At 67.8% G+C, this 26,891-nt stretch overlaps 2 protein-coding genes and 1 long non-coding RNA gene across 3 annotated transcripts; 1 reads left to right on the top strand and 2 right to left on the bottom strand.

Annotated features, from left to right (window-relative positions):
* Positions 1-233: 233 nt before the first annotated feature.
* On the bottom strand, positions 234-1,911 carry LOC136788722 (uncharacterized). The gene is made up of 4 exons (XR_010827356.1): positions 1,860-1,911; positions 1,160-1,376; positions 467-571; positions 234-381 (listed from the first exon to the last, which is right to left on the bottom strand). It is a non-coding gene; the product is annotated as an uncharacterized lncRNA (long non-coding RNA).
* A 12,435-nt stretch (positions 1,912-14,346) lies between these two features.
* LOC125181858 (reticulocalbin-3-like) lies at positions 14,347-18,021 on the top strand. Its single transcript, XM_066987457.1, has 6 exons — positions 14,347-14,511; positions 15,155-15,345; positions 15,884-16,056; positions 16,499-16,559; positions 17,084-17,283; positions 17,832-18,021. The coding sequence occupies exons 2-6, from the start codon at positions 15,222-15,224 to the stop codon at positions 17,937-17,939; spliced, it is 666 nt and encodes a 221-aa protein (XP_066843558.1). The 5' UTR covers positions 14,347-14,511; positions 15,155-15,221; the 3' UTR covers positions 17,940-18,021.
* An 889-nt stretch (positions 18,022-18,910) lies between these two features.
* Positions 18,911-26,286, bottom strand: LOC136788783 (protein arginine N-methyltransferase 1-like). Its single transcript, XM_066987466.1, is given in 11 exon segments — positions 18,911-19,182; positions 19,583-19,704; positions 20,734-20,884; positions 21,526-21,641; positions 21,717-21,804; positions 22,188-22,330; positions 22,767-22,831; positions 23,209-23,363; positions 23,945-24,036; positions 24,039-24,045; positions 26,242-26,286. Coding segments are annotated over 11 exon segments (1,053 nt in total). The 5' UTR covers positions 26,272-26,286; the 3' UTR covers positions 18,911-19,098.
* Between the last annotated feature and the right edge of the window lie 605 nt (positions 26,287-26,891).

Below are 26,891 nucleotides of genomic sequence, written 5' to 3'. Positions count from 1 at the left end.
GCCCCAGTCCCCCCCAATTGCCCCCTCAGCAGCCCCAATTCCCTCCCCAGTCCCCCTCTCCAGTCCCCCCCCAGTTCCCCTCCCAGTCCCTCCCAGTCCCCCCCAGTTGCCCCAGTTCCCCCCAGCCCCCCCAATTGCCCCCCCAGCAGCCCCAATTCCCTCCCAGTCCCCCTCTCCAGTCCCCCCCAGTTCCCTCCCAGTCCCTCCCAGCCCCCCTCCCACCCCCCCCCCAGTCCCCCCAGTCCCCTCCCAGTCCCCCCAGTACCTCCTCAGGGATCTCCCAGTGCAGCCGCTGGGGGGGGCAGGCCGGGCGCGACCCCCCCCCCTGCAGTCCCCGCTCTTCTCGTAGCCCAGTTCCAGCACGTCCATGGCCAGCGTGAACTGGGGGGGGGCACCCCATAAATTGTGTGTGGGGGGGGGGTGTCCAATATATTAGGGGGGCCGGGGGGGCAGGGGGGGCCAGTACCTCCCAGAGGTGCCCCACCACGGGGGGTCCCCCCACGACTGCTCCACGCTCAGCCCCACGCGCCCGCTGCCGAACACCACCAGGGTGAAGGATTTGTCGAACCAGCTGGGGGGGGGGCGAGAAATTGGGGGGTGGGGGCTTTAAGGTGGGGGGGGGGGGGCTGGGGGGGGTTGGGGGGTCCCCGAGGGGTGTTTGGGGTCCCTGGGAGATCCCTGGGGGGACTTGGGGGGTGTTTGGGGGTCCTTGGGGGGGTTATTGGGGGGACTGGGGGGTCCCGGGGGGGGTATTGGGGGTCTTGGGGGCCCTGGGGGGGGGCCCTGCGGGGCGTTTGGGGGGGGGGCTTGGGGGTCCCTGGGGGTCCTGTGGGGGGGGGTGGTCTTGGGGGCCCCTGGGGGGGTTATTGGGGGGACTTGGGGGTCCCTGGGGGTCCCGGGGGGTATTGGGGGTCTGGGGGGGGGGGTATTGGGGGTCCCTGGGGGGGTTGGGGAGTCTCTGGGGGGCAATTGGGGTGTCGGGGGGGGGAAGGTGTCTCGGGAAGGGATTGGGGTCTCTGGGGGGATTATGGGGGGTTCTTGGGGTCTTCAGAGGGTTCTTGGGGCCTTGAGGGGGGTTATGGGGGTTGGGGGTCCCATGTTGGGGGGGGAGGGAGGGTTGGGGGTCCCGGGGGGTTTGGGGGGGGGGGGGGTCTCTGACCGGTCGTGGCAGCGGCCGTGCAGCAGCGCCTTGGCCTCGGCCTCCAGCTCCTGGGGGCTGGGGGGTCCCGGTCCCGGGGGGGGTTCCGGGGGGTCCCGGGCCCCCTTTTCGGGGGGGTCGAGGGCGACAACGAAGGCGGCCCCCTCCAGCGCCCGCAGGGAGGCGGCGCCGGCGCCCCCCTGCCAGGATGGCCCCCCGCGCCCGTGCCCAGGAGGTCCTGGGGGGCCGGGGGGGGGTCAGCAACCCTAGCCCCCCCCCCCCGGCCCCCCGCCCCCCCCGGCGCTCTTGTCCCCTATGCCCCCCCCCCGTGTGGCCCCAAATCCCCGTGCCCTCCCCCCCCCAGTATCCCCATTTCCCCCCCCATAACCCTCAATGCCCCCCCAACTCCATGTCCCCCAAAATCCCGATGTCCCCCCCATGCCCCCCCCCCAATGTCCCCAGACCCCCCCCAGGCCCCCCCACATCGCCCCCATGTCCCAATGCCCCCCCACAGCCCCGTGACCCCCCCCCAATGTCCCCAGACACCCCCCCCCTTGTGCCTATCCCCCCCCTGCAACCCCCCCCCAAATCCCCACATCCCCACGCCCCCCCCAAGCCCCCCCCATAACCCCCCCATGTCCCCATTCCCCCCCCCATGTCCCCGTGACCCCCCCAAAGCCCCCTGTCCCCATGACCCCCCCCCGCCAATGCCCCCCCCCACCTCTCCCCGGCCGTCAGGACCCCCAGCGCCTCCTCGGGGGTGGGGGTCGGGGCTGCCCCCCGTCTCCTCCAGCACCCGCTGGAACTGGGCCTGCAGCTCCCGGGGGGTCAGGGGGCGCCCCCCACCTCACCGGCACCCTAAAAGTGCCCCCCCGCGCCACCACCACGTGGCCGCCGTCCCCGCCGCGCCACAGCCGGTCTGGGGGGGGGGAGCACACGTCAGGGTACTCCCCCCCTAAAAAAATCCCCCGACCCCCACCCCAAATAACCCCGGGGGGGCTGGGGGGAGGGTTGCGGGTCCCTGGGGGGCTTTGGGGGTCCCTAGGGGGGTTTTGGGGCCGTAAGAGGGGTCTGGGGGGGGGGTTGGAGGTCCCCAAAGGGGGGTTGGGGGGGGGGGTCCCTGGGGGGGCTTTTGGGGTCCCCAGGGGGTTTTGAGGCCGTAAGAGGGGTCGGGGGGGGGGGTGGGGGGGGTCCCTGGGGGCTTTTGGGGGTCCCCAGGGGATTTTGGGGTCCCTGAAGGGGGCTTGGGGGGATTTGGGGGTGCCGGGGGTTTTGGGGTGGGGGGGGTCCGTACCCACACACTCCCCGGGGATGCGGGAGCTGTCGAAGATGCGGCCGTACTGCGCCGAGCAGGTGGGCAGCGCCCCCGGAACAGCACCTGGGGGGGCACCTCAAATCAGCCCCCCCGACCCCAATCTCCCCACAAGGACCCCCAATCCCCCCTCAAATGCCCCCCAAACTCCCTTGGATCCCCAAATCCCCCCCGAAGTCCCCCCAGGACCCCCAAATTGCCCCCCCCAGACCCCAAATCCCCCCAGGATCCCTAAATCCCCCCCCAAATCCCCCCCCCAGACCCCAGATCCCCCTGAATCCCCCCATTCCCCCCCCCAGGACCCCCAAATCCCCCCCCCAGATCCCCCCCAAAGTCCCCCCAGGACCCCCAAATTGCACCCCCCAGACCCTAAATCCCCCCCCCCCAGGACCCCCAAATCCCCCCCCCAATCCCCCCCAGACCCCAGATCCCCCTGAATCCCGCCCATTCCCCCCCCAGGACCCCCAATCGCCCCCCAATCCCCCCCCCCAGCCCCCCCCCCCGCCCCCCCCCCCCCCCCCCCCCCACATTACGGGGGGCAGCTCCCCGCTCTCCACCAGGCTGCGGAACCGCAGGAGCCCGAAGGTGGCGTTGGCGGCACGGGGCGGCCTGGAGCCGCGTCGGGGGGGGCCCAGCAGGTCCTGTGGGGGCACCTCAGCTGTACCCCCCCCGCCAAAATACCTCCCCCCCCATAACCCCCCGCCACGGGCACCGGGGTCCCTAATTTCCATCCCAACACCCCTAAAGGGGATATGGAGTTGTGCCCCCCCCCGACCCCAATGTGCCCCTCTCCAGACCCCAAAGTGCCCCCCCGATCCCAATGTGCCCCCCCCAAATGTGACCTCCCCCCCCGGCCCCAATGTGCCCCCCAGACCCCATTGTGCCCCCCCCGACCCCAATGTGCCCCCCCCAGATCCCAAACTGCCCCTCCAGACCCCAATGTGCCCCCCCAGATCCCAATGTGCCCTCCCCCAGATCCCAAACTGCCCCTCCAGACCCCAATGTGCCCCCCAAGATCCCAAAGTGCCCCTCCAGACCCCAAAGTGCCCCCCCCAGACCCCAATGTGCCCCCCCAGATCCCAAACTGCCCCTCCAGACCCCAAAGTGCCCCCCAGACCCCAATGTGTCCCCCCGACCCCAATGTGCCCCCCCCCCAGACCCAAAAGTGCCCCTCCAGACCCCAAAGTGCCCCCCCAGACCCCAATGTGCCCCCCCGACCCCAACGTGCCTCCCCCCAGATCCCAAACTGCCCCTCCAGACCCCAAAGTGCCCCCCCAGACCCCAATGTGTCCCCCCGACCCCAATGTGCCCCCCCCAGACCCAAAAGTGCCCCTCCAGACCCCAATGTGCCCCCCCCAAACCCCAATGTGCCCCCCCAGACCCCAATGTGCCCCCCGGCCCTAATGTGCCCCCTCCAGACCCCAATGTGCCCCCCCGACCCCAATGTGCCCCCCCAGATCCCAAAGTGCCCCTCCAGACCCCAGTGTGCCCCCCCCAAACCCCAATGTGTCCCCCCCAGATCCCAATGTGCCCCCCAGATCCAAAAGTGCCCCTCCAGACCCCAATGTGCCCCCTCCAGACCCCATTGTGCCCCCCCGGCCCTAATGTGCCCCCCAGACCCCAATGTGTCCCCCCAGACCCCATTGTGCCCCCCGGCCCTAATGTGCCCCCCCAGACCCCAATGTGCCCCCCCAGACCCCATTGTGCCCCCCGGCCCTAATGTGCCCCCCCAGACCCCAATGTGCCCCCCCAGACCCCAGCGTGCCCCCCCCCCCAGCGTGCCCCCCCCCAGATCCCAAAGTGCCCCCCCCGACCCCAATGTGCCCCCCCCCAGATCCCAAAGTCCCCCCCCAGACCCCAACGTGCCCCCCCAGACCCCAACGTGCCCCCCCCAGACCCCAACATGCCCCCCCCCAGACCCCAGCGTGCCCCCCCCCAGCGTGCCCCCCGCGCCCCCTCACCATGACGTAGGAGGTGCTGTTGACGGGGAGGGGGCCGCGTGCCCGCAGGTGCACGTGCTCCTCCCACAGCTCGCTCAGCTGGGGGGCAAATCGGGGGGGGGGGGGGCAAATGGGGGGACCCCAAAATGGCCACAAGGCCCCTGGGGACCCCCGGGCACCCCCGAGCCCCACAGCGACCCCCCCAGAGCCCCACCCAGCAGAACCCCCCCCCCCAAGAACCCTCAGGGATCCCAGAATCCCATAGGGACCCCCAGGACCCCCCCAGAACCCCAAAAAGACCCCCAGCCCCCCCCCCGCAGGACCCCCCAAGACCCCATTAAGCCCCCCGGACCCCACAGAGACTCCAAAGCCCCGTAGGGAACCCCCAGGACCCCCCAGCCCCCCCAAAGAGACCCCCACCCCCCTTAGCCACCCCCCATGCCCCCCCCAGCCCCCCTTATGGATGCCCCCACTCCCCCCAGAACCCCCTTAGGACACCCCCCGCGCCCCCCAACCCCCCAGACCACCCCCAGGACCCCCCAGGAGCCCTCCCCAACCCCCCCCAGACCCCCCCGGCCCCCCGGCCCCCCCCCCGCTCACGTAGCAGGGCAGCAGCCAGGAGCGCAGGCGCAGCCACCGCTGCAGCCGGGGGCCCGCGGCCCCCCCCCAAAAGCGCAGGCGAGCGCCGCCGCCTCCTCCCGCGGCCCCCCGGCCCCAGGGGCTCCAGCGAGGCCAGGTACTGGGGGGGGGATTTAATGGGGGGGGGGGATCTAATGGGGGGGGGCAGCACCTCCCCATCCACACCCCACAACCCCGAGGACCCCCAAGGACCCCCCTGTAGACCCATGGGGACCCCCCAATAGGTGTCCCCAGAACCCCATAGCCCCCCCACGGCCCTTTATACCCCCCCAAAATCCCCTAATACTCCTCAGACTCACATAACCCCCCCCATTACCCCTAATTCCCCCCCGGACACCTAATATCTCTCAGACACATATAACCCCCCCCCCAAATCCCCTAATTCCCCCCAGACCCCTATAACCCCCCCAGACCCCCATAACCCCCCCCAAATCCCCTGATTCCCCCCCATTACCCCTATAACCCCCCCCCCAGACCCCCATAACCCCCCCCCCAGACCCCCATAACCCCCCAAATCCCCTGATTCCCCCCCAGACCCCTATAACCCCCCCCATTACCCCTATAACCCCCCCAAATCCCCTAATCCCCCCACCCAGACCCCTATAACCCCCCCGCAAATCCCCCCCGAATCCCTATAACCCTCCCCACCCCCCTAATACCCCCTCCAGCCCCCCCCCCCCATCCCATACCCCAAATTCCCCTTTCCACCCCCCACAGACCCCCCCCCCAGCCCCCCTCGTGCCCCCCCCCCGGCTCACCCGGCGCAGGGTCTCGCGGAGGGGGGCAGCGGCAGGGGGCAGCACCCCCTGGAAGCTGTGCAGCCGCGGCCGGCGCCCCGCAAACATCCGCACCAGCGCCTGCGCCCCCAAACCGTGCTGGGACCCCCCCCCCAGAAAATATACAGCCCCCCCCCCCCCCCCCCCAAAACACACAACCCCTCCCCCCAAAAATATCCCCCTGCCAAATCATCATGGACACCCGGAGGAGCCTCCCCATAGCCCCCCAACTCTCCAACACCCCATAGCCCCCCCAGATCCCCCAGTACCCCTATAACCCCCCCAAATCCCCCACGACCACCCCAAGACCCCCTATAGCCCCCCCAAATCCCCCCAGTACCCCTATAACTCCCCCAAATCCCCCAATACCCCTGTAACCCCCCCAGGACCCCCTCTAGCCCCCCTCAAATCCCCCAATACTCCCCCAATACCCCCCAGATCCCCCAATACCCCCACCAGTACCACCCCAATACCCCATAACCCCCCCCCCCCCAAATCCCCCAGGACCCCCTATACCCCCCCAAATCCCCCCCAATGCCCCTATAACCCCCCAAATCCCCCAATACTGCCCCCTGGACCCCCCAGGACCCCCTACAGGCCCCCAGTACCCCCCAATACCCCTATAACCCCCCCCCCAGATCCCCCTTTACCCCCTCAATACCCCCAAAGCCCCCCAGATCCCCCAGGAGCCCCCCCAGTATCCCCATAACCCCCCCCCGACCCCCTCTAGCCCCCTCTAAATCCCCCAATACCCCCCAGGACCCCCTACGGCCCCCCCAATACCCCCCCAATACCCCTATAACCCCCCCCCAGATCCCCCAATCCCCCCCCGTTACCCCCCCCCAGGACCCCCCAGCCCCCCATACCATCCAGAGGCGGGGGGGGCCCGGCCCCCCCCAGGACCCCCGCGGTGCCCCCCAGCAGCAGGCGCAGCCCCAGGCGCAGGATGAGGCCCAGCAGCAGCCACAGCCCCGAGGCGAAGAGCAGCAGCGCCAGGCCCCCCCGCGCCCCCGGGCAGCAGGGGGCTGGGGGGGGCGTTACGGGACCCCCCCCCAAAAACACCCCCCCCCCCCCAAACCCCCACAGGCAGCGCATTGACCCCCCATAACCATCGTTTTGGGGAACCCCCCGAAAGTGACCCCCCCAAAGTGACCCCCCCAAAGTGACCCCCCCAATATTTCAGACCCCCCAATACTTCAGACCCCCAAAACTTCAGGACCCCCCCAATATTTCAACCCCCCCAATACTTCAGACCCCCCCCATAATTTTAGGGACACCCCCCCCCCCCCCAGCAATGACCCCACCCAAGACCACTTGGAGCCCCCAAACCACCCCCAGGACCCCCCCCTCAAGACCCCTGGACCCCTTTTAGGGGACCCCCCCACGACACTTCCCCCGACCCCAAATATCTGGGGGACCCCCTCCATTTACCCCCCCCAGACCCCATACATTTGGGGACCCCCCCCAGACCCCCATAAATTTAGCCCCCCCCCCCAGCCCCCCTTCACCTTTGGGGGAGCCCCCCCCTCAATTTACCCCCCAGACCCCAAATATTTGGGGGACCCCCCATCCATTTACCCTCCCCAGACCCCATACATTTATGGGACCCTCCCCCCCCCAGACCCCATAAATTTGCCCCCCCCAGCCCCCCCTCACCTTTGGGGGAGCCCCCCTGCGATGGCCCCCACCACCCCCAGGGAGGGGTCGAGCCCCGCGGCCTCGCACAGCCCCAGGGCCCCCCAGGAAGAGCCAGGTCCGGGGGCCCGCGGGGTGCGCCTGGGGGGGCAGAAATTAGGGGGACCCCCCATAACCCCCACCCATAACACCCCCCAACCACATCTCGGCGTTGTAGCCCCCCAAAAATCCTCCCCCATGCACCCCCAACAAATTTGCCCCCCCCTACCAAGCCTGGATTTCATCAAATTTGGGGTACCCCCCAAAAAAAAAATGGGGCGCCCCCCCAATTTAGGGCACCCCCCAAATCCCCCCCCCAACAATTTTGTGCCCCCCCCCCCATCTTGGTGCCAGCCCCCCCCGTCCCCCCATGACCCCCCAAAAACTTCCTGACCCCCCATTTATTCCTGCCCCCCCCAATTTGGGTGCCCCCATTCCCCCCCCAGCCCCCCAACACCCTCCTGCCCCCCAACCGCCCCCCGCCCCCATTTCTTCGTGCCCCCCCCAATTTGGGTGCCCCCCCATACCCCCCCCCCCAAGCCCCTCAACTCCCCCCCCCCCCCCCCCCCCCCCCCCGAACCCCTGGGGGTCCCCCACCCTTATCTCTTGGGGTGCCCCCAATGCCCCCCCCCCCCCCCAGGAAATGCCCCCCCCCAGTAATGCCCCCCGTACCCGCAGGTGCCGCAGCCGCCTCCCGCCGCCCCGCAGCGCCGCCAGCCCCAGCCGCAGCAGGGGGGGGCCCGGAGCCCCCCCCGGAGCCCCCAGCGCAGCCCCCAGGGCCGAGGCCGCACGCGCCTCCGCCATGCTGGGGGGGTAATTAATTCGGGGGGGTGTTAATTAATTTGGGTAATTAATTTGGGGGGGTAATTAATTGGGGGCATTAATTTGGGGAGGGGATTGGGGGGAACAATGGGGGGCATTTTTTGGGGGTCCCATTGGGGGGATCTCATCTTTTCGGGGGGGGGTCTCAATTTGGGGGGGGTCTCAATTTTTTGGGGGGACTCAGTTTTATTGCAGGGGGCCTCAGTTTGGGGGGGGACCACCACGGACCCCCCCCGACATCTGGGATCCCCCCGAAACTGGGACCCCCCAACACCTGAGAACCCCCCACACCTAAGACCCCCCCAAACACCTGGGACCCTCCCGAAGATCTGGGACCCCCCTCCCTCAAATTTGCCCCCCCCCCCATTTACGGACCCCCTCCAAAATATCTGCCCCACCCCCCTACACATGGGCCCCCCCGAACATCTGGGACCCCCCAGAAAAATATCTGCCCCCCCCCGAATATCTGGGACGCCCCCCGAATATCTGCGACCCCCCCCGAATATCTGCGACCCCCCCGAATATCTGCCCCCCCCCCCCCAAACCTTCCTCCCCCCTTGCTCATCATCGCCCCCCCCCCTTTTACCCCCCCCCAAACCCTGGGGGGGGCCGAGGGATGCTCGCCCCCCCGGAGCCCCCCGGATTTTTCGGGGGGGGGGGGGCGGCCATCCCAGCAGCCCCCGCGGTAGCGATGGATGGGGGGAGGGGAAGGGACCCGGCCGCCCCTCCCCCACTCACCTCGTATTGTCCGGGGGGGGGCACGGGGGGGGGGGGGGCTGGGGGTCCGGGGGGGGGGGGGTCCGGGGGGTCCTGGGGGGTCCTGGGGGTCCTGGGGGCCGGGCTCCCCGCGGCTGCGGCTGCGATGGAGGAGGGCGAGGCCCCGCCCCCGGGGGAGGGGCTGGGGAGGGGGGGGGCAAAGGGGGGCGGTGGGGGGGGGGAATGGGGGCATTCGGGGGGTATTTGGGGGAAATGGGGCATTTGGGGGGAAAATGGGGCATTTGGGGACATTTGGGGGGCAACGGGGGCTTCGGGGGCAATGGGGTTCGGGGGGCAATGGGGACATTTTCTGGGGGTGTGGGGGCATTTTGGGGACATTTGGGGGGCAACCGGGGGTTTGAGGGGGGCAATGGGGCCTTTTGGGGGTGTGGGGGCATTTTGGGGGGAAATGGGGCATTTTGGGGACATTTGGGGGGGTAATGGGGACTTCGGGGGTCAATTGGGGCATTTTGGGGCCAATGGGGACATTTGGGGGGACAACGGGGGATTTGGGGGGCAATCGGAACATTTTTAGGAGGTATGGGGGCATTTTGGGGGAAACGAGGCATTTAGGGGCTATTTGGGGACATTGGGGGGGCACTTGGGGGGCAATGGGGACATTTTTGGGGGTGTGGGGGTATTTGGGCGGCTTTTGGGGGAAAATGGGGCGTTTGGGGGGACATTCGGGGGGCAATTGGGGGGCAATTGGGCCTTGGGGGGCAACTGACATTGGGGGGCAATTGGGACTTTTTGGGGGGCATGGGGGCATTTTGGCGGGAAATGAGGCATTTTGGGGACATTTGGGGGCATTTGGGGGGACACAGGTCATTTTGGGGGAAAATTGGGAATTTGGGGGGAAATGGGGCATTTGGGGGACATTTGGGGGGGCACTGGGGACATTTGGGGGACAATGGGGCATTTGGGGGAAAATGGGGCATTTTGGGGGAAATGGGGCATTTTGGGGGAAATGGAGACATTTAGGGGACATCTGGGGGGTAATGGGGACTTCGGGGGCAGTTGGGACATAATGGGGACATTTGGGGGGGCATTAGGGTCATTTGGGGGACATTTAGGGGGCACTGGGGACATTTTGGGGGACTTTGGGGACATTTGGGGACAGGGGGGGCAGACGCAGATGGGGGGGGTCAGGGACACGGTGGGGGGGACAGAAACGATGGGGGGCACCGAAGACAATGGGGGGCACGAGGACAATGGGGGGGACACAATGGGGACATTTGGGGACATTTGGGGGGGGACAATGGGGCGCCCCCCCAACCCCTGTGCGTGCGGGGGTCCCCGGGGTGCCTCCTCCCGCCCCCCCACGCCCCGCACCAGCGCCACAGCCCCGCTGGTACAGGGGTTGGGAGAGGGCGGGGGGCGCGGCGGGACCCCCCGGCACACCCCCGACCCCAAACCCCCCGGACCCCAAACCCCCCCGGGACCCCAAAACCCCCCCCCCCCGGCCCCCGGGACCTGCTCAGATCGGGGGGGGGGTCGGGGAGGGGGTTGGGGGGGGGATTTGGGGGGGGTTGGGGTCAGGGGGTTTAGGGTCGGGGAATTTGGGATGGGGGAGATTTGGGGTCAGGGATTTGGGGTTGGGGGGTGGGGGATTTAGGGGGGGATTTGGGGTTGGACGGGGTTTAGGGTCGGGGGGATTGGGGGTGGGGGGATTTGGGATCGGGGGGGTTGTAATCAGGGCGTTTGGGGTCAAAGGGTTTTAGGGTAAGGGGGTATTTGGGGTCAGGGATTTGGGGTCAGGGATTTGGGGTCAGGGATTTGGGGTCAGACAGGGTTTAGGGGTCGGGGGGGGGGGTTGGGGTCAGTAGGGTCCAGGTCCGGGTGATTTGGGGTCGGGGGGAGATTTAGGGGCAGAGGGATTTGGGGTCAGGGGGGTTAAGGTCAGGGGGCTTAGGGTTGGAGGGATTTGGGGTCGGGGGGGTTGGGGTTGGGGGGGGGATTTAGGGCCTTGGGGGGATTTGGGGTCAGGGATTTGGGGCCGGGGGGTGTTTTTGGGGTCCCCGCTCCCTCTGCTCTTACCCCGCTGCCGCCTCTCGCCGCCCCCCGGCCCCCCGGGCCCGGCCGCTTTTAAGGCCGCGGGGTCCCCCCCCCCCCCCCCCCCCCCCCCCCCCCCCCCGTTTCCTGCCGGGGGCCCCGCCGCACAAACAGGAAGGGGCGGGGGGGCGGCAGCCGCGTTCCCAGGGCCCCCACCCGCGGCCCCACCCTTCCCCCCCCCCAAAAAAAGGGGGTGGGCACCCCGTAACCCCCCCCCAAAAACAGGGGCACACCATAACCCCCCCAATTATCTGGGACCCCCCCAAAAAACAGGGGGGACCCCATAACCCCCCCCCCGTTAGCCGGGACCCCCCCCCTGAAAAACAGGGGGGCCTCATAACCCCCCCCCCAAAAAAAACAGGGGGGACCCCATAACCCCCCCCAAAAAAACGGGGGGCACCCCATAACCCCCCCAGTTATCCAGGACCCCCCCCCAAAAAAAAGGGACCCCCCCATTTTTTTGGGGGGGGGGGGCAATATTTGTCCCCCCCGCTGACACCCCCAAAACCTTTTGATCCCCCCCCCCAAAATCCTGCCCCCCCCCCCGGGGAGTTTTGGGGACCCCCCCCCAATTTCACGGCCTGGGGGGCACTGGGGTTGGGGGGGCACTGGGGGTCTCCCAGTATGGCCCAGTACAGCCCAGTATAGCCCCTCCCAGTATCAACCAGTATGGCCCACCCCTCCCAGTATCGCCTGGTACAGCCCAGTACCACCCATCCCAGTATCACCCAGTACAGCCCAGTACCACACAGCCCCTCCCAGTACCACCCAGTACAGACCAGTATGGCCCAATACAGACCAGTACCACCTACCTCCTCCCAGTATCACCCAGTACAGTCTAGTACCACCCATCCCATCCCATCCCAGTATCTCCCAGTACAGACCAGTACGGCCCAGTACAGCCCAGTACCATTGCTCCCTCCAAGTATCACCCAGTATAGCCCAGTACAGACCAGTACCACCCATCCCATCCCAGTATCACCCCGTACACACCAGTACTGCCCATCCCACCCCAGTATCGCCCAGTATGGCCCAGTACAGACCAGTAGAGCCCATTCCAGCCCAGTTAAACCCAGCCCAGCCCCGCTCAGACCAGTACGGCCCAGTGTCGCCCAGTACGGCCCAGTACCGACCATTAAGCCCCAGTACAGCCCACCTCCCCTCCCCACACACACTTTGGGCCGAAAAAACTCTCTTTTTGGGCAAGGGAACTTTCTCCGCTCAGCAACGTGGCGGGCGGCAGCCAATCAGCGCCCTCCGCCGCCGGCCCCACGTGGGCTGGGAGGCCTCCCATTGGCTGGCAGCAGGAGGGGGCGGGGCCGAGCCGGGGGGGCGCGGGGACCCCCCCCCGACCCCCGGGGGGGGCCGGCGAGGACGGAGCGAGGTGGGGAGGCGGCGGCGGGGGGTTGGGGGGGGGGGAGGGGGGCGTTTTGGGGAGGTTTGGGGGGATTTGGGGAAAATCTGGGGGTGGGGGCAGTTTGGGAGGGGTGGGGGGGTCGGGGGCGTTTTGGGGGATTTAGGGGCGCTTTGGGGAGCGTTGTGAGGCGATTTGGGGGCGTTTGGGGTGCATTGGGGAGCGTCGTGGGGGACTTGGGGGGATCTAGGGGCATCTGGGGGCTCGTTTTGGGGCAATTTGGGGCGCATTTGGGGGCGTTTGGGGCGGGCTTGGCACGTTTGGGGGTTTGGGGGGATTTGGGAGCATTTTAGGGGATTTGGGGGCATGTTGGAGTTTTGGGGCAGTTTGGGGATGTAATCGGGCAGTTTGGGGCATTTTGGGGCAATTTGGGGGCATTTGGGGTTCCTTTATAAGTAGGAATTTTGGAGCGATTTGGGGGCGTTTGGGATGCATTTTGGGGCAGTTCGGGAGCGTTTTGGGGTGGTTTGTGGCAATTTGGGGGCACTTTAGGGGAAGTCTGGAGTGTTTTGGGGGTATTTTGGAGCAGTTTGGGGCATTTGGGGTTCATTTCTAAGGGGCAATTTGGGGGCATTTTGGGGCAGCTTGGGGACATTTAGGGGGCAGCTTGGGAGCATTTGGGGTACATTTTGGGACAGTTCGGGGGCGTTTTGGGTCAGTTTAGGGACATTTGAGGGCATTTTGGGGCATTTGGGGTATGCTTGGGGGTGTTTTGCGGCAATTTGGGGACAATCGGGACGTTTTGGGGCTGCTTCAGGTCGTATTTGGTGCGATTTAGGGCTTTCTGGGTGCGTTTTGGATCAGGGTGGGGGGGTGCAGGTCGCTTTGGGGGTTTCTGTGTCCACGTTGGGGAATTTCAGGGCAGTTTGGGGACAATCTGTGCCACGTGGGCTCAGTTTTGAGGTGCTTCGGGTGCAAATTAGGCCATTTTGGGGTACTTTAGGGCAGTTTGGGGGCATCCTGGCCCGTTATGGGGCAGTTTGGGGGCATTTTGGGAACAAATAAAGGCATTTTTTGGGGAAATAAGCGCATTTTTTGAGGCAAATAATGGCATTTTAGGGGGCAAATTTAAGCAGTTTTGGGTGGAAATATGGGCATTTTGGGGCACTTTGGGACACATTATGGGGATCCCGGGCCACATTGGCTCAGTTTTGGGGCACTTTGTGTACAAATTAGGCCGCTTTGGGGCACAAAATAGGCCTCTTTGGGGCACTTCACAGCAACTGGGGGCATCCTGGTGCAGTTTTGGGGTGCTTTGGGTGAAAATTAGGCCACTTTGGGGCACTTCACGGCAATTGGGGGCATCCTGGCCCACCCTGGTGCAGTTTTGGGGCGCTTTGGGTGAAAATTAGGCTGCTTTGGGACACTTCGGGGCAGTCTATGGGCATACTGGCTGCTTTGGGGCTGTTAGGGTGCAAATTGGGGCACTTTGGGGGCATCTGGGCCCACCCTGGCTCAGTTTTGGGGCGCTTTGGGTGCAAACTGGGGCACTTTGGGGGCATCCTGGCTCGGTTTTGGGGTAATTTGGGTGCAAATTGAGGCACTTTGTTGTCATCCTGGCTTGGTTTTGGGGCGCTTTGGGTGCAAATTGGGGCACTTTGTGGACATCCTGGCCCACCCTGGCTCAGTTTCGGGGCGCTTTGGGTGCAAACAGGGCCGTTTCAGGGCGCTCCGTGGCCATCCAGGCCCACATCACCTCAGCCTGCTGCCATTTTGGGCCAAATTCGGGTCACTTTGGGACCCTTTTTGCACGACGCCACAAGGCGCTTACCACCCCCCTCCCAATTGCCCCCCCAGGATGCTGCGGGGGGTGGCTGTGGCTGGCGGCGCTGTGGCTGGCGGGGGGCTCCCCCCCCGAGCGGGGGCCACCCCGGGTCCCCCACGACGACTCCCACGGCTTCGCCTACGACCACGAGGCCTTCCTGGGCCCCGAGCAGGCCCGGGCCTTCGACCAGCTGACGCCCGAGGGAGAGCCGCCACCGCCTCGGGTAGGGACCCCCGGGACCCCCCTCGCACCCCCTCCCCCCAGGAACCCGCCTGTTAAGGGTCCCTCTAAACCCCTGCAACGGGACACTGGGGGGATGGAGGTTTGGGGACCCCCAAAACCCCCTGTCCTAGGGCTGTGGGGGTCAAAGGGACCCCCAAAGACCCCCGGCCACACAACTAAGGAACCCCAAAACCTCTGTCCTAGGAATGTGGGGTCCAGGGGAAACCCCAAAACCCCCGTCCTAGGAGTGTGGGGTCAGTGGGACCCCTAAAACCGCCGGCAACAGGACTGTGGGGTCAAGGGGACCCCCCCCCAAGACCCCTAGCCACAGGACTGAGGGACCCCAAAACCCCTGTCCTAGGTCTGTGGGGCCAAACACCCCACGAACACGGGCCTGAGGGTCCCCAGAGTCCCCCAAGAACCCCCTCCCCAGGACACAATAAGGGGGGAGGGGCAGTCACCTATGGACCCCCATACCTCCCCCAAAACCCCATATCCCACCACCCCAAAACCCCACATCCCCGCACCCCAAACCCCATAACTCCCCCGGGACCCCTCCCCAAATGCCCCAGGCAGCCCCAGCATCCCGAGGGGGGGGGGTCGGGGCTCGATCCCTGACCCCCCCCCCAATAACCCCCCCCCAGGCTGCTGGTGGGGCTGATCGACGGCGACGGGGACGGCGCGGTGACGGCGGCCGAGCTGCGGGACTGGATGGAGCGGACGCGGCGCCGGGCGCGGGCCGAGAGCGTGCAGCAGGGCCGCCAGCGCTACGACCGCGACGGGGACGGGGCCGTGCGCTGGGACGAGTACCGCAGGGAGGCCTACGGGACCCCCGGTGAGGGGTGCGGGGGGCACCCCGTGGCGGGGACACCCCATAAAGGCGATATCCCATAAAGGGGGTAGCCCATAAAGGTGATACCCCATAAAGATGCCACCCCACAAAGGGAATACCCCACAGCAGTGACGCCCCATAGCAGTGCCACCCCATAAAGACGCCACCCCATGAAGGGAATACCCCATAATAACGTCCCCCGTAGCAGTGGCACCCCATAAAGGTGATACCCCCATAATAATGTCCCGCAATAATGATGACCCCATAGTGGGGACACCCCATAATGTTCCCTCATAACAGTGCCACCCCGTACCGCCCCCACCCCGTAACGCTGTCCCCCATAACACCCCCACCCCATAACGGCCCACCCCCATAACACCCCCACCCCATAACACCCCCACCCCATAACACCCCCACCCCATAACGGCCCACCCCCATAACACCCCCACCCCGTACCGCCCCCACCCTGTACCGCTGCGGGTTTGGGGTCCTCGTGGGGTGTTCCCGCCCCCCACGACCCCCCCCCGTGCCTCCCCCCCAGAGGAGGGTTTTGGGGACGGGGCCGACCCCACAGCCTACGGGGCGCTGCTGGCGCGGGACGAGCGCCGGTTCCGCGCCGCCGACCAGGACGGGGACGGGGCGGCCACGGGGGACGAGCTGGACGCCTTCCTGCACCCCGAGGACTTCGAGCACATGCGGCCCCTCGTCGTCACGGTCAGCGCCCCTTATGGGGCCACCCCCCTTATGGGGTTCCCCCCCCCCCCCATAGGATTCCCCTCCCTTATGGGGTTTCTGCCCCTCTTATAGGGTTTCCACACTTGCTTATAGGGCCCCCACCCCCCCTTATGGGTTTTCTCTCCCTCTTAAGGGGTCCCCCCCCTTATGGGGTTTCCACCCCCCCTTATGGGTTCCCCCCCCCATGGGTTTTCTCTTCTTCTTATGGTGTTCTCCTCCCTTATAGGGTTCCCCCCCCCATTGGGGTTTACACCCTCATAGGGTTTACCCCCCATAGGGTTTCTGCCCCCCTTATGGGTTCTCCCCCCCCCATGGGTTTTCTCCCCCTCTTAAGGGGTTTCCCCCTCTTAAGGGGGTTCCCCCCCTTATAGGGTTCCCCCCCTTATGGGGTCCCCCCTCTCAATGTGTCATTCCCCCCCAGGAGACGATGGAGGACATGGACAAGGACGGGGACGGCTTCATCCAGCTGGAGGAGTACATCGGTGAGGGGGGGCACGGGGTGGGGGGGGGCACACGGGGCTGGGGGAGGGGGGGTGACCGCCTCTGTGCCCCCGCGTGGCAGCCGCTGATTGACCCCGAATGGGAACATCTGGGTCCCTTGGCCCTAAATGGGGCAGGGGGGCACCTGGGCCCCTCGTTGTCCCCCCTGGTGCCCCCCCGTGACTCCTCCATCACATCACCCCCCCCCCCAGCCGAGCTGTACGCCCCCGAGCCGGGGGTCCCGGAGCCCTCCTGGGTGATGCTGGAGGGGGAGCCGTGCCCCCCATCACCCCAATAACCCCCCTGTGACCCCCCCCCATGACTCTGTGCCCCCCCGTGACCCCCCCATCACGTCACCCCCCCAGCCGAGCTGTACGCCCCCGAGCCGGGGGTCCCGGAGCCCTCCTGGGTGATGCTGGAGGGGGAGCTGTGCCCCCCATCACCCCAATAACCCCCATGACCCCCCCGTGACCCCCCCCCATGACTCTGTGCCCCCCGTGACCCCCCCATCACGTCACCCCCCCAGCCGAGCTGTACGCCCCCGAGCCGGGGGTCCCGGAGCCCTCCTGGGTGGCCGCCGAGCGGGCGCAGTTCGGGCGCGGGCGGGACCTGGACGGGGACGGGCGCCTGGGGCCGGCCGAGGTCGGGCACTGGCTGCGCCCCCCCACCAGCGACTGGGCCGGGCTCGAGGCCGCGCACCTGCTGCACGCCTCCGACCGCGACGGGGTGAGGGGGGCCCCGGGGGGTCCCCTGGGGCTGGGGCACCGCGGGGGTGCTGGGGGCACAGGGACGTGGGGGCCCCTGGGTTGGGTATCGGGGTCCTCTGCGTAGGGGGACAAGGTGGGGGGGGGCCGGGGGGGCACTGGGGTACTGGGGTCCTGTGGGGATAGGGACAGTGGGGGGCTGGGGGGGGGGCACGGGGACATCGGGGCCCCCTGGGGATGGCAACACGGTGGGTGGGGGGGGCAGGACCCCCCCTCGGGGGTGGGGGCACTGGGGGGCACCGGGATATTGGGGTCCTATAGGGACAGGGGGAAGGGGGTCACGGGGGTATCGGGGTCCCCTGGGGGAGGGGACAGTGGGGAGGGACGGGACCCCCCCGGGGGGGAACATCGGGGGCAGCTGGGGGGATGGGGGGCACCGGGATATTGGGGTCCCCTGGGGATGGGGACAAGGGGGGCGGGGGGGGCAATGAGGAGGGGTTGGGGGGGTGTCCAACGTGGGGGGGGGGTTCCACTGTGCCCCCCCCGACCCCCCCGTGCCCCCCCCCCCAGGACGGGCGGCTGAGCAAGGAGGAGATTTTGGGCAACTGGGAGATGTTCGTGGGCAGCCAGGCCACCAACTACGGCGAGGACCTGGGGCGGCCGCACGACGAGCTCTGACCCCCCGGGGCCCCCCTCGGGACCTGGGGGGGGCTGCGGGGACAGGGAATAAAAATCCAGGGGTGCCCCCCCCAAAAAACGACCCCAATGTAAGTGACGTCTTTGGGGCGGGGGGGGGGGTTGGGGATGGAACAAAGGCAAAGGGGACCCCCGAATATTGGGGGCCCCCCCAAAATATTGGGGGCCCCCCAAAATATTGGGGGCCCCCCAAAATATTGGGGACCCCTTCCGGACAATGGGGCCCCCCAAAGGTAAAGGGACCCCCCAAGGGTAATAAGGACCCCTCGAAACAATGGGGACCCCCCACGGTAAAGGGAACCCCCCCCCCAAAGGCAAAGGGGACCCTCCCCGAATATTGGAGCCCCCCCCCCCCCAAATATTTGGGACCCCCCCAAAGATTTGGGGACACCCCCAGAGGCACGGCCCCGTTCTGGCTGCGTTTATTCCTCGGCGACGGCACCATATAAAAACATAACTTACGAAAGGGGGGGCACGGGGGGTCCGACACCCCCCCAGAGACACCCCCCCAAAAAAACAGCCCCCCCCAACTTCAGCAGGGGAGGGGCGAACCGAAAGGGCCCCCCCCCCGGGGGAAGGGATGGGGGGGGTGAGGACATTGGGGACCCCCCAATATCAGGGACCCCCCATTGACAGAGGGGACTTGGGGACCCTCCAATTCAGGGGGGACACGCTTGGGGACCCCCCACGAGGACAGGAGCCCCCCAGGGGACAAAGAGTGTGGGGGGAATCCCCAAAGACCTCCCCCTTAATCTGGGGGGGCACAGGGACCCCCCCAAACACTAGGAGGGGGGCACAGAACCCCCCCAGACACAAAGGGGGGATGAGACCCCCAATGGGGGGGGGGCAGGGGCATGGGGCCCCCCCATGGTACTGGGGGGACAACACTTGGGGACCCCCCCGTGATGATGGGGGGATTTAAGACCCCCCCATGAACTCATCTTTTTTTGGGGGGGGGGCGCGGGGGACACTGAACCCCCCAAAAACGGGGGGTGGGGAAGGATTCTGGGGGCCCCCCTGTCTGGGAGTGCTCCCCTTGGCCTGGGGGGGACCCAAATTTAGGGGGTGCCCCCAAGTTCTGGGGGGAGGGGGTGGAGTTTGGGGGTGCCCCCCCACTTGGGCCCCCCCCGTTTGGGGGGCCCTAGCGCATGCGGTAGTCGGTGGAGCAGGAGAGCTCGCAGAGCTGCCCCTTGAAGTCCAGGTCGATGGTGAAGTCCAGGTCCCGCTGCGGGGGGGGGCACGGTCAGAGACCCCCCAAATCGCTGGGACCCCCCCAAATCACTGGGACCCCCCACTCCAAAACAGCCCCCCCACTCTAAAATCCCCCCCAACCCCTTTCAACCCCCATCTCCCGTCCATCTCCCCCCCAGCATCCCCCCAAATTCCCCTGCTGTGGGGGGGGGAACAAAAATCAGAGCCCCCCCAAAATCCCAAAGCCCCCCCCCCACCCCAAAACACCCCCCCCCCCACTCCCAAATCCCCCCCCGACCCGTTTCTCCCCCGAATCTCCCCTTCGCCCCCTCCCAGCCCCCCTTTACCCCCCTGCTGCCCCCCGGACCCCCTCCCACCGCCCCCACCCCCCAGACCCCCCCCCCCACCCCCCCCCCCGGTGCCCCCCCCCTCACGTTGTTCTTGGCGTTGGGCTTCATGGTGATGGTGCCGAAGATCTCCTCGCCCGTCTTGACGGTCAGGTAGTCCTCCATGTAGAACACCGTCTGCTTCCAGTGCGTGTACGGAGACTCGGGGCCTGGGGGCGCGGGGGGTCACCCCTGATGTGTAGGGACCCCCCCAAAACATGGGGACGCCCCCGGCCGAGAGGGACCCCCCCAAACCAAGAGGGAGCCCCCAGTAAGCACTGGGAGGGGGGAAAGGGGGGCCTGGGGGTCGGGGGGTTGGTGGGGGCACTGAGACCACCCCATGGGGACCCCCCAGGCACCACAGACCCCGCCCCTGCTTTCAAGCCCCGCCCGCTTTCACAGGCCCCGCCCACTTGCTAAGCCACGCCCCTCGTTAAGCCCCGCCCACCGAGCATAAGCCCCGCCCCCAACTCCAGACCCTGTCCTGATGGAGAAGCCAGGCATCCTGCCCGTGGGCCCTGCCCTAATTACAGCCCCTGCCCTAATTACAGCCCCTGCCCCCTAATCACAGACCCTGCCCCTAATTACAGACCCCGCCCCTTGATCATAAGCCCCACCCCCAATTCTAGACCCCGCCCTAACCGGTGGAGAGGGCGGGTGTCCTGCCTGTGGACCCTGCCCCTCATTACTGCCCCTGCCCCTAATTACAGCCCCTGCCCTAATTACAGCCCCTGCCCCTAATCACAGACCCCGCCCCCTAATCACAGACCCCGCCCCTTGATCATAAGCCCCACCCCCAATTCTAGACCCTGCCCTAAGTGATGGAGAGGGCGGGTGTCCTGCCCACGGACCCTGCCCCTAATTACTGCCCCTGCCCCTAATTACAGCTCCTGCTCCTAATTACAGCCCCTGCCCCTAATTACAGCCCCGCCCCCTAATTACAGACCCCGCCCAATCACAGACCCCGCCCCTTGATCATAAGCCCCACCCCCAATTCTAGACCCTGCCCTAAACGGTGGAGAGGGCGGGTGTCCTGCCCACGGACCCTGCCCCTCATTACAGCCCCCGCCCCTAATTACAGCTCCTGCTCCTAATTACAGACCCCGCCCCCTAATTACAGCCCCTGCCCCTAATTACAGCCCCTAATTACAGCCCCCGCCCCCAATAAGCCCCGCCCCCAATCCAGGCCCCGCCCTCACTGGTGGAGAAGCCGGTGCGCTTGTGGCAGCGCGTGAACTCGATGTTGAAGTAGGCGACGAGCGCGTGCACGTAGTCGTTGCGCTTCACCTGCAGGCAGAAGGGCGCCGTGAAGGTCAGCTCCTCCACCTTCACCGTGTAGATGTCCACCTCCTGCGGGGGGGGGGGGCGGCGTCAGGGGGGGGGGCACAAGGACCCCCAGGGGGGCGCAGGGACCCCAGACCCATCAAGGGGCCCCCCCAGGACCCCAACAGGCACAGGGACCCCTAAATTCACCGCCTACACCCCAAAATTGCCCCTCCAGGAACAGCCCCAGGCCCTAAATCCCACCCCAAGGCTGGAGGGGGGGCGCAGGGACCCCAGCCCCATTAAGGGGACCCCCAGGACCCCAACGGGCACAGGGACCCTTAAATTCACCGCCTACACCCCAAAATTGCCCCTCCAGGGACAGTCCCAGACCCTAAATCCCACCCCAAAGACCCCCCCCCCCAGGCTGCTGGGGGGCGCATAGGGACCCCAGCCCCATTGGGGGGTAGCGAGGACCCCCCAAGACCCCATTTTGCCCCCTAGGGACATGGGGGGCCCTAAATTCACCCCCCAATTCCCCCTTGGGTCAACCCCAGACCCTAAACCCCCACACACACTTCTGGGGGGGGGCACAGGGACCCCCAGCCCCATTAGGCCCACCCCCCAGGCCCCCATATTTCACCTCCTAGGGGCACAAGGACCCCTAAATCCCCCCGTAATCCCCCCCCCCGACCCCAAACCCCCCCAGGACCCCCCCGCCCCCCCACCTTAATGAGGCAGGCGTTGGTAACGAGCTGCTTGGGGTCCACCACGTCCACCAGGGGCTCCTTGATGGCCACGTCCTTGATGCAGGACATGTCGAAGCCGTAGACGTTCTCCCACCCTAAAAACGACAAAAATTAATGGGGGGGGGGGGCACGGGAAAAATGGGGACCCCCCCCCGGGACCCCCCACTCACAGTGGATCTTGTAGTCCTTGTACTGCCGGTCCTCGATGGCCGTCACGTAGAGCGTCGCCCGGTCGGGGAAAATGAGCCCGTCGGGGGTCTGGGGGGGGGCACGGGGGGGTTGTGAGTTGGGGGGGCCAAAAATGGGTTGGGGGGGGGTGGGGCTCCTGGGGGGTCCCCAGGCTCCGTTTGTTGGGGGCGCGGAGGGGAAGGGGCAGCAAGGGGGGGGGTAAAGGAGGGTAATGGGGGGTCTGGGGGTTGGTTTATTTTGGGGGGGGAGGTCCAGGTTTTTTTCAGGGGGGGGTTCCAGAGGTTTTGGTGGGGGGTCTGAGGGGGGGTTTGGGCTCTTGGGGGGGGTCCCCAGGCTCTGTTTGTTGGGGGTACAGAGTGGAGGCAGCAGCAAGGGGGGAGTAAAGGAGGGCGGGGGGGCGTCTGGGGGTTTGGTTTTTTTTTTTGGGGGGGGGGGGTCCGGGGGGGCCTCACCAGCCACTTGTCGCGGGCGTAGATGACGGTGTTGAGCATGGACTCGTAGAAGAGGCAGTAGCCCATCCACTCGCTGATGATGATGTCCACCTTCTCCACCGGCAGCTCCACCTCCTCCACCTTGCCCTTGATGATCGACACCACTGGGGGGGCCGGGGGGGCGTCAGGGGGGTCTTGGGGGGGGCTGGGGGGGGGTGTTGGGGGGGCTGGGGGGCACTACGGGGCAGGTGGGGGGCTGCTGGGGGGTGTTGGGGGGGCTATGGGGCAGTTGGGGGGCTGGGGAGGGCTCGGTGGGGGGGGCATTGGGCATTAGGGGGGCTGGGGGGCATTGGGGGGTGTTAGGGGCAGGTGGGGACTGCCGGGGGCATTAGGGGGTGCTGGGGGGTATTGGGGGGGCAGGGGGTGTTAGAAGGCAGGTGGGGGCTGCTATGGGGCAATTAGGGGCAGGTGGGGGCTGCCGCGGGGCAGGAGGGGCAATTATGGGGCTGCTACGGGGCACTTGTGGGGCGCCGCGGGGCAGGAGGGGCACTTGTGGGGCAGGAGGGGCACTTGTGGGGCGCCGCGGGGCAGGGCCCTCACCGTGGTCCAGCTTGTTGGCTTTGACGATCTTGACGGCGTAGTCGGAGATGCTGGAGCACTCGATCTGGGGGGGCACGGGGTGAGCGGGGGGCAGAGACCCCCCCGGGCCCCCCACCAAACCCCAATACCTGCCCCCCAACCCCCCATAAGGCCCCCCAACCCCCCCCCAAACCCCCTGAGCCCCCCCCCCCAAACCCTCCCCAGGGCCCCCCAAAGCCCCTCAGCCCCCCCCAAACCCCCCCAACGCCCCTCCACCTGCCCCCCAGGACCCCCAAACCCCCTCAGCCCCCTCCCAAACCCCCTCAGCCCCCCCCCCCCCCCAACCCCCCCCCCCCCCCCGAGCCCCCCAAACCCCCCTCAGCCCCCCCCCAAACCTCCCCCCCCCCGGGCCCCCCAACCCCCCCCCCAGGACCCCAGCCCCCCCCAGCCCCCCCGCTCACCCCCGATGACGCGGCGCGCCCCCGCCTTGGCGGCGAACATGCAGAGGATGCCGGTGCCGCTGCCCACGTCCAGCACCACCTTGTCCTTGAACAGGTGCCGGTTGTGGAACATGGAGTTGCGGTAGGTCAGCGTGCGCACCTCGTCCTTCAGCATCTCCTGGGGGCACGGGGGGCGGGGGGGGCTGAGAGACCCCCCCCACAAAACCCTGACCCCCAGGAACCAGAGACCCCACCCCAAAAACCAGAGAACCCCAGGAACCCAGAGCCGCAGGGGGTCAGGATGTGCGCCTTGTCCTTCAGCATCTCCCGGGGGGCACGGGGGGGCTGAGAGACCCCCCCCCACAAAGCCCTGACCCCCAGGAACCAGAGACCCCCCACAAAAACCAGAGACCCCCAGGAACCCAGAGCTGCAGGGGGTCAGGATGTGCTCCTCGTCCTTCAGCATCCCCTGGGGGCACGGGGGGGTCGGGGGGCCCCCCAAAGGCAGAGACCCCCCCAAAACCCTGACCCCCCCCCCAGGAACTCAGAGACCCCCAGGAACCAGAGAGACCCCCCCAAACCCAGCCCCCCCCCCCCAAGGACCAGAGGTCAGGGTGCGCACCTCGTCCTTCAGCATCTCCTGGGGGGGGGGGGGGGCACAGCATTGGGGGGGTCCCGGGGGGTCCCGGGGGTCCCCGTCACCGCACGGCCCCGGGGGGGTCAGGGGGGTCGGGGGGAGCCGGGGGGGGCCGCGGTTACCTCGTGGATGCCGAAGTGGGCGTAGGAGTCGAAGTAGTAATCCTTGGACGTCATCTCCTCGGCCGACGGCTTGGCGCTGCTCTCCGCGGGGGGCACGACACCTGGGGGGGGGGCACGAAAAAAAGGGGGGGGCCCCGTCAGCCCCGACCCCCCCCCCCCACAACGAAAATTTAAATAAATAAACCCTCGGATTTCGGGGGGGTGGCTGCGCCCCTGAATTAACGGGGGGATTTTGGGGGGATATTTTTTGCGGGGGGTGGCTTTTTTTTTTTGAGGGGGGTGGGGTTTTTTTGGGGGGGGGGTCTCTCTTTTTTTTGGGGGGGGGGTCGTGGGGGGGCTCCTGCCGGATATTTACATCTTCTAGCGGCGTCTGGAGGCTCATCCCGTTAGCCAGGGTGGCTACAAAGGTCTGCGAGAGAGGAAGGGACAGCGTCAGGGGGGGCCAAAAATGGGGGGGGCTGGGGGGGGGCCCTACAAAGGAGGGGAGACCCCAAAAGGGGGGGACCCCGAATTTGGGGGGGGGGGGGCAAAATGAGATCGATCCTATAAAGGGGGAAACCCAAAAAGGTGGGGAGACCCCAAAAGGGGGGACCCCAAAGGGGGGGGGGCAAAGGGGGGACACCAAAATGGGGGATGGCGGGGACCCCCAAGGGGGCGTCTCGGGGGGGGGGGGGCAAAAGGAGGGGGACCCCGAAATGGAGGGGCTCTAAAAAGGGGGGGCAAGGAGGACCCCAAAATGGGGGAGCTGGGGGGTCCCCAAAAAGGGAGAGAACCTAAAAGGGGGGGGGGGGGGTCAAGACCCCAAAAGGGGGGCTGGGGGCAGGGACCCCCCCTGATTGGGGGGTTAGAAGGGGCTGGGGGGGGGCACGGATAATTTGGGGGGGGCAAGGCCCTATTTTGGGGGCTCGGGGGGCGGGCCACAATTAATTTGGTGGGGGCATTAATGGCTTGGGGGGGGGCACCGAGGTTTTGGGGGGACAGGCCCCTATTGTGGCGGCTCGGGGGGGCGCCCCAATTGGGGGGTCCCCAAAAATTTGGGGGCAGGGTCCTGAACTGGGGGGCTGAGTTTGGGGAGGGGGGTCCTGAATTTAGGGGGCTCCAATGGGGGCGGGGGGGCATTTTGGGGGCTGGGGGGCAGCAGCTCCTGGGTCCTACCCTCCCCCCGCCCCTCCCCCAAACGGCGGGTCCGGCCCCCCATATCGCGACAGCCCCCCCATATCACGACAGCCCCCCCATATCGCGACAGACCCCGCCCCCTCCCCCCCCCGCTTTGTTCCCGCGCCGGCGGAGCCGCGTGGCGGGGGCGGGGCCTCGGGGACACATGGGGGGGGGGGGGGGGGGGGGGGGGCGTGTAATTGGGGGGGGGGGCGTTAAATGGGGGGGCCGCCCCCCCCCACGTGGCCCCGCCGCCACGTGGCCCCTCCCCCACGTGCACGTGGGGCCGCCCCCCCCCGGGGCCATTCGGGGACCCCCGGCCCTGTTAAAGCCCCCCCCCCCAATTAAAGCCCCCGGCCCTTTACGGACCCTTTGCCCCCCCCAGCCCCGTTAAGGCCCCCCCCCCAACCCCATAAATCGCCCCCCAGCACCATAAAAGCCCCCTGGGACCCCCCTAGGCCCCCCCGGGCCCTGTACGGACCCTTTGGGACCCCCCCCAGCCCCATTAACCCCCCCCGACCCCATTTAAGACACCCCCGGCCCAATTAAAGCCCCCCCCAGCCCCCCCCCCCCCAGGCCCCCCCAAAAAAGCCCCCTCAGGCCCTTTAAGGACGCTTTGGGGCTCCCCCAGACCCATTAAAGCCCCCCCGGGCCCATAAATCCCCCCCGACCACACAAAAGCCCCCCCGGATGCCCCCGGGCCCTTTACGGACTCTTTGGGCCCCCCCAACCCCGTTATGGCCCCCCCAGCCCCATAGAGCCTCCCCCAGCCCCAAAAAGCCCCCTCGGGACCACCCCTGGGGCCCCTCACAGCCCCCCCCCGGGCCTTTAAGGACCCTTTTGGGCCCCCAGCCCCATTTTGGGCCCCCCAGCCCCATTATGGGCCCCCCACCCCCATAAATCCCCCCTCAGCCCCATTATGGCCCCCCGGCCCCTCAGAGCCCCCCCCCACCCTTTAAGGACCCTTTGGGGCCCCCCGGCCTTATAAAAGCCCCCCCGGCCCCATTATGGCCCCCTCCGACCCAAAAAAGCCCCCTCAGAGCCCCCTCCGGGCCCTTTACGGCCTCTCTGGGGCCCCCCCGGCCCTATTAAGGCCCCCCCGGCCCCAGAAATCCCCCCCACAAAGCCCCCCGCGCCCCCACCTCCATGATGCAGTTCGCCGCCTCCGCCATCTTGTGAGCGCGAGGAGCGGCCCCCGCCCCGCCGCCCGCCCGCTTTTATAGCGGGGGCGGGGCGGCGCGCGCCCCCGCGCCCTCCCATTGGCCTCCCCTCCGCCGGCGGCGCGGCCCATTGGGCGGCGCGCACGCCGCTCCGCCGCGCGGCCCCGCCCCGCCTTCGCCGGGCCGCAAGGGGCGGGTTGCCGGGCGCTGATTGGGCGGCGAGGTGTCAGTCACGGCGGGCCGCGGAGACCCGCCCCCGCCGCGGCTTAGCCCCACCCCGCGGCGTTCTCATAGGCTGCGGGCGACGCCAGTCACCTCCGGCCCCGCCCACCAGAGGCCCCGCCTCCAGCTCCTTCCCCCTCCCACCCCAGGGCCCAGTGCCCCCCCCCATGGGACCCCCGGGGGGGCTGGGCACCCCGTAGACACGGGGACCCCCCGGGACACAAGACCCCCCCAGAGGACATGGAGCCCCCCCAGGTGTTTTGGGACCCCCTAGGAGGATTTGGGATCCCCCCATGGGGTTTTGGGGACCCCCCAGGTGTTTTGGGACCCCCCAGGAGGATTTAGGACCTCCCCCCATGGGGTTTGGGCCCCCCCCAGGAGATTTTGGGACCCCCCCCAGGGGGCTTTGT

Source organism: Anser cygnoides, chromosome W (genome assembly GCF_040182565.1).
Source record: "Anser cygnoides isolate HZ-2024a breed goose chromosome W, Taihu_goose_T2T_genome, whole genome shotgun sequence".
NCBI lineage: Eukaryota > Metazoa > Chordata > Aves > Anseriformes > Anatidae > Anser > Anser cygnoides.
This window is presented reverse-complemented; position numbering and strand designations above follow the sequence as displayed.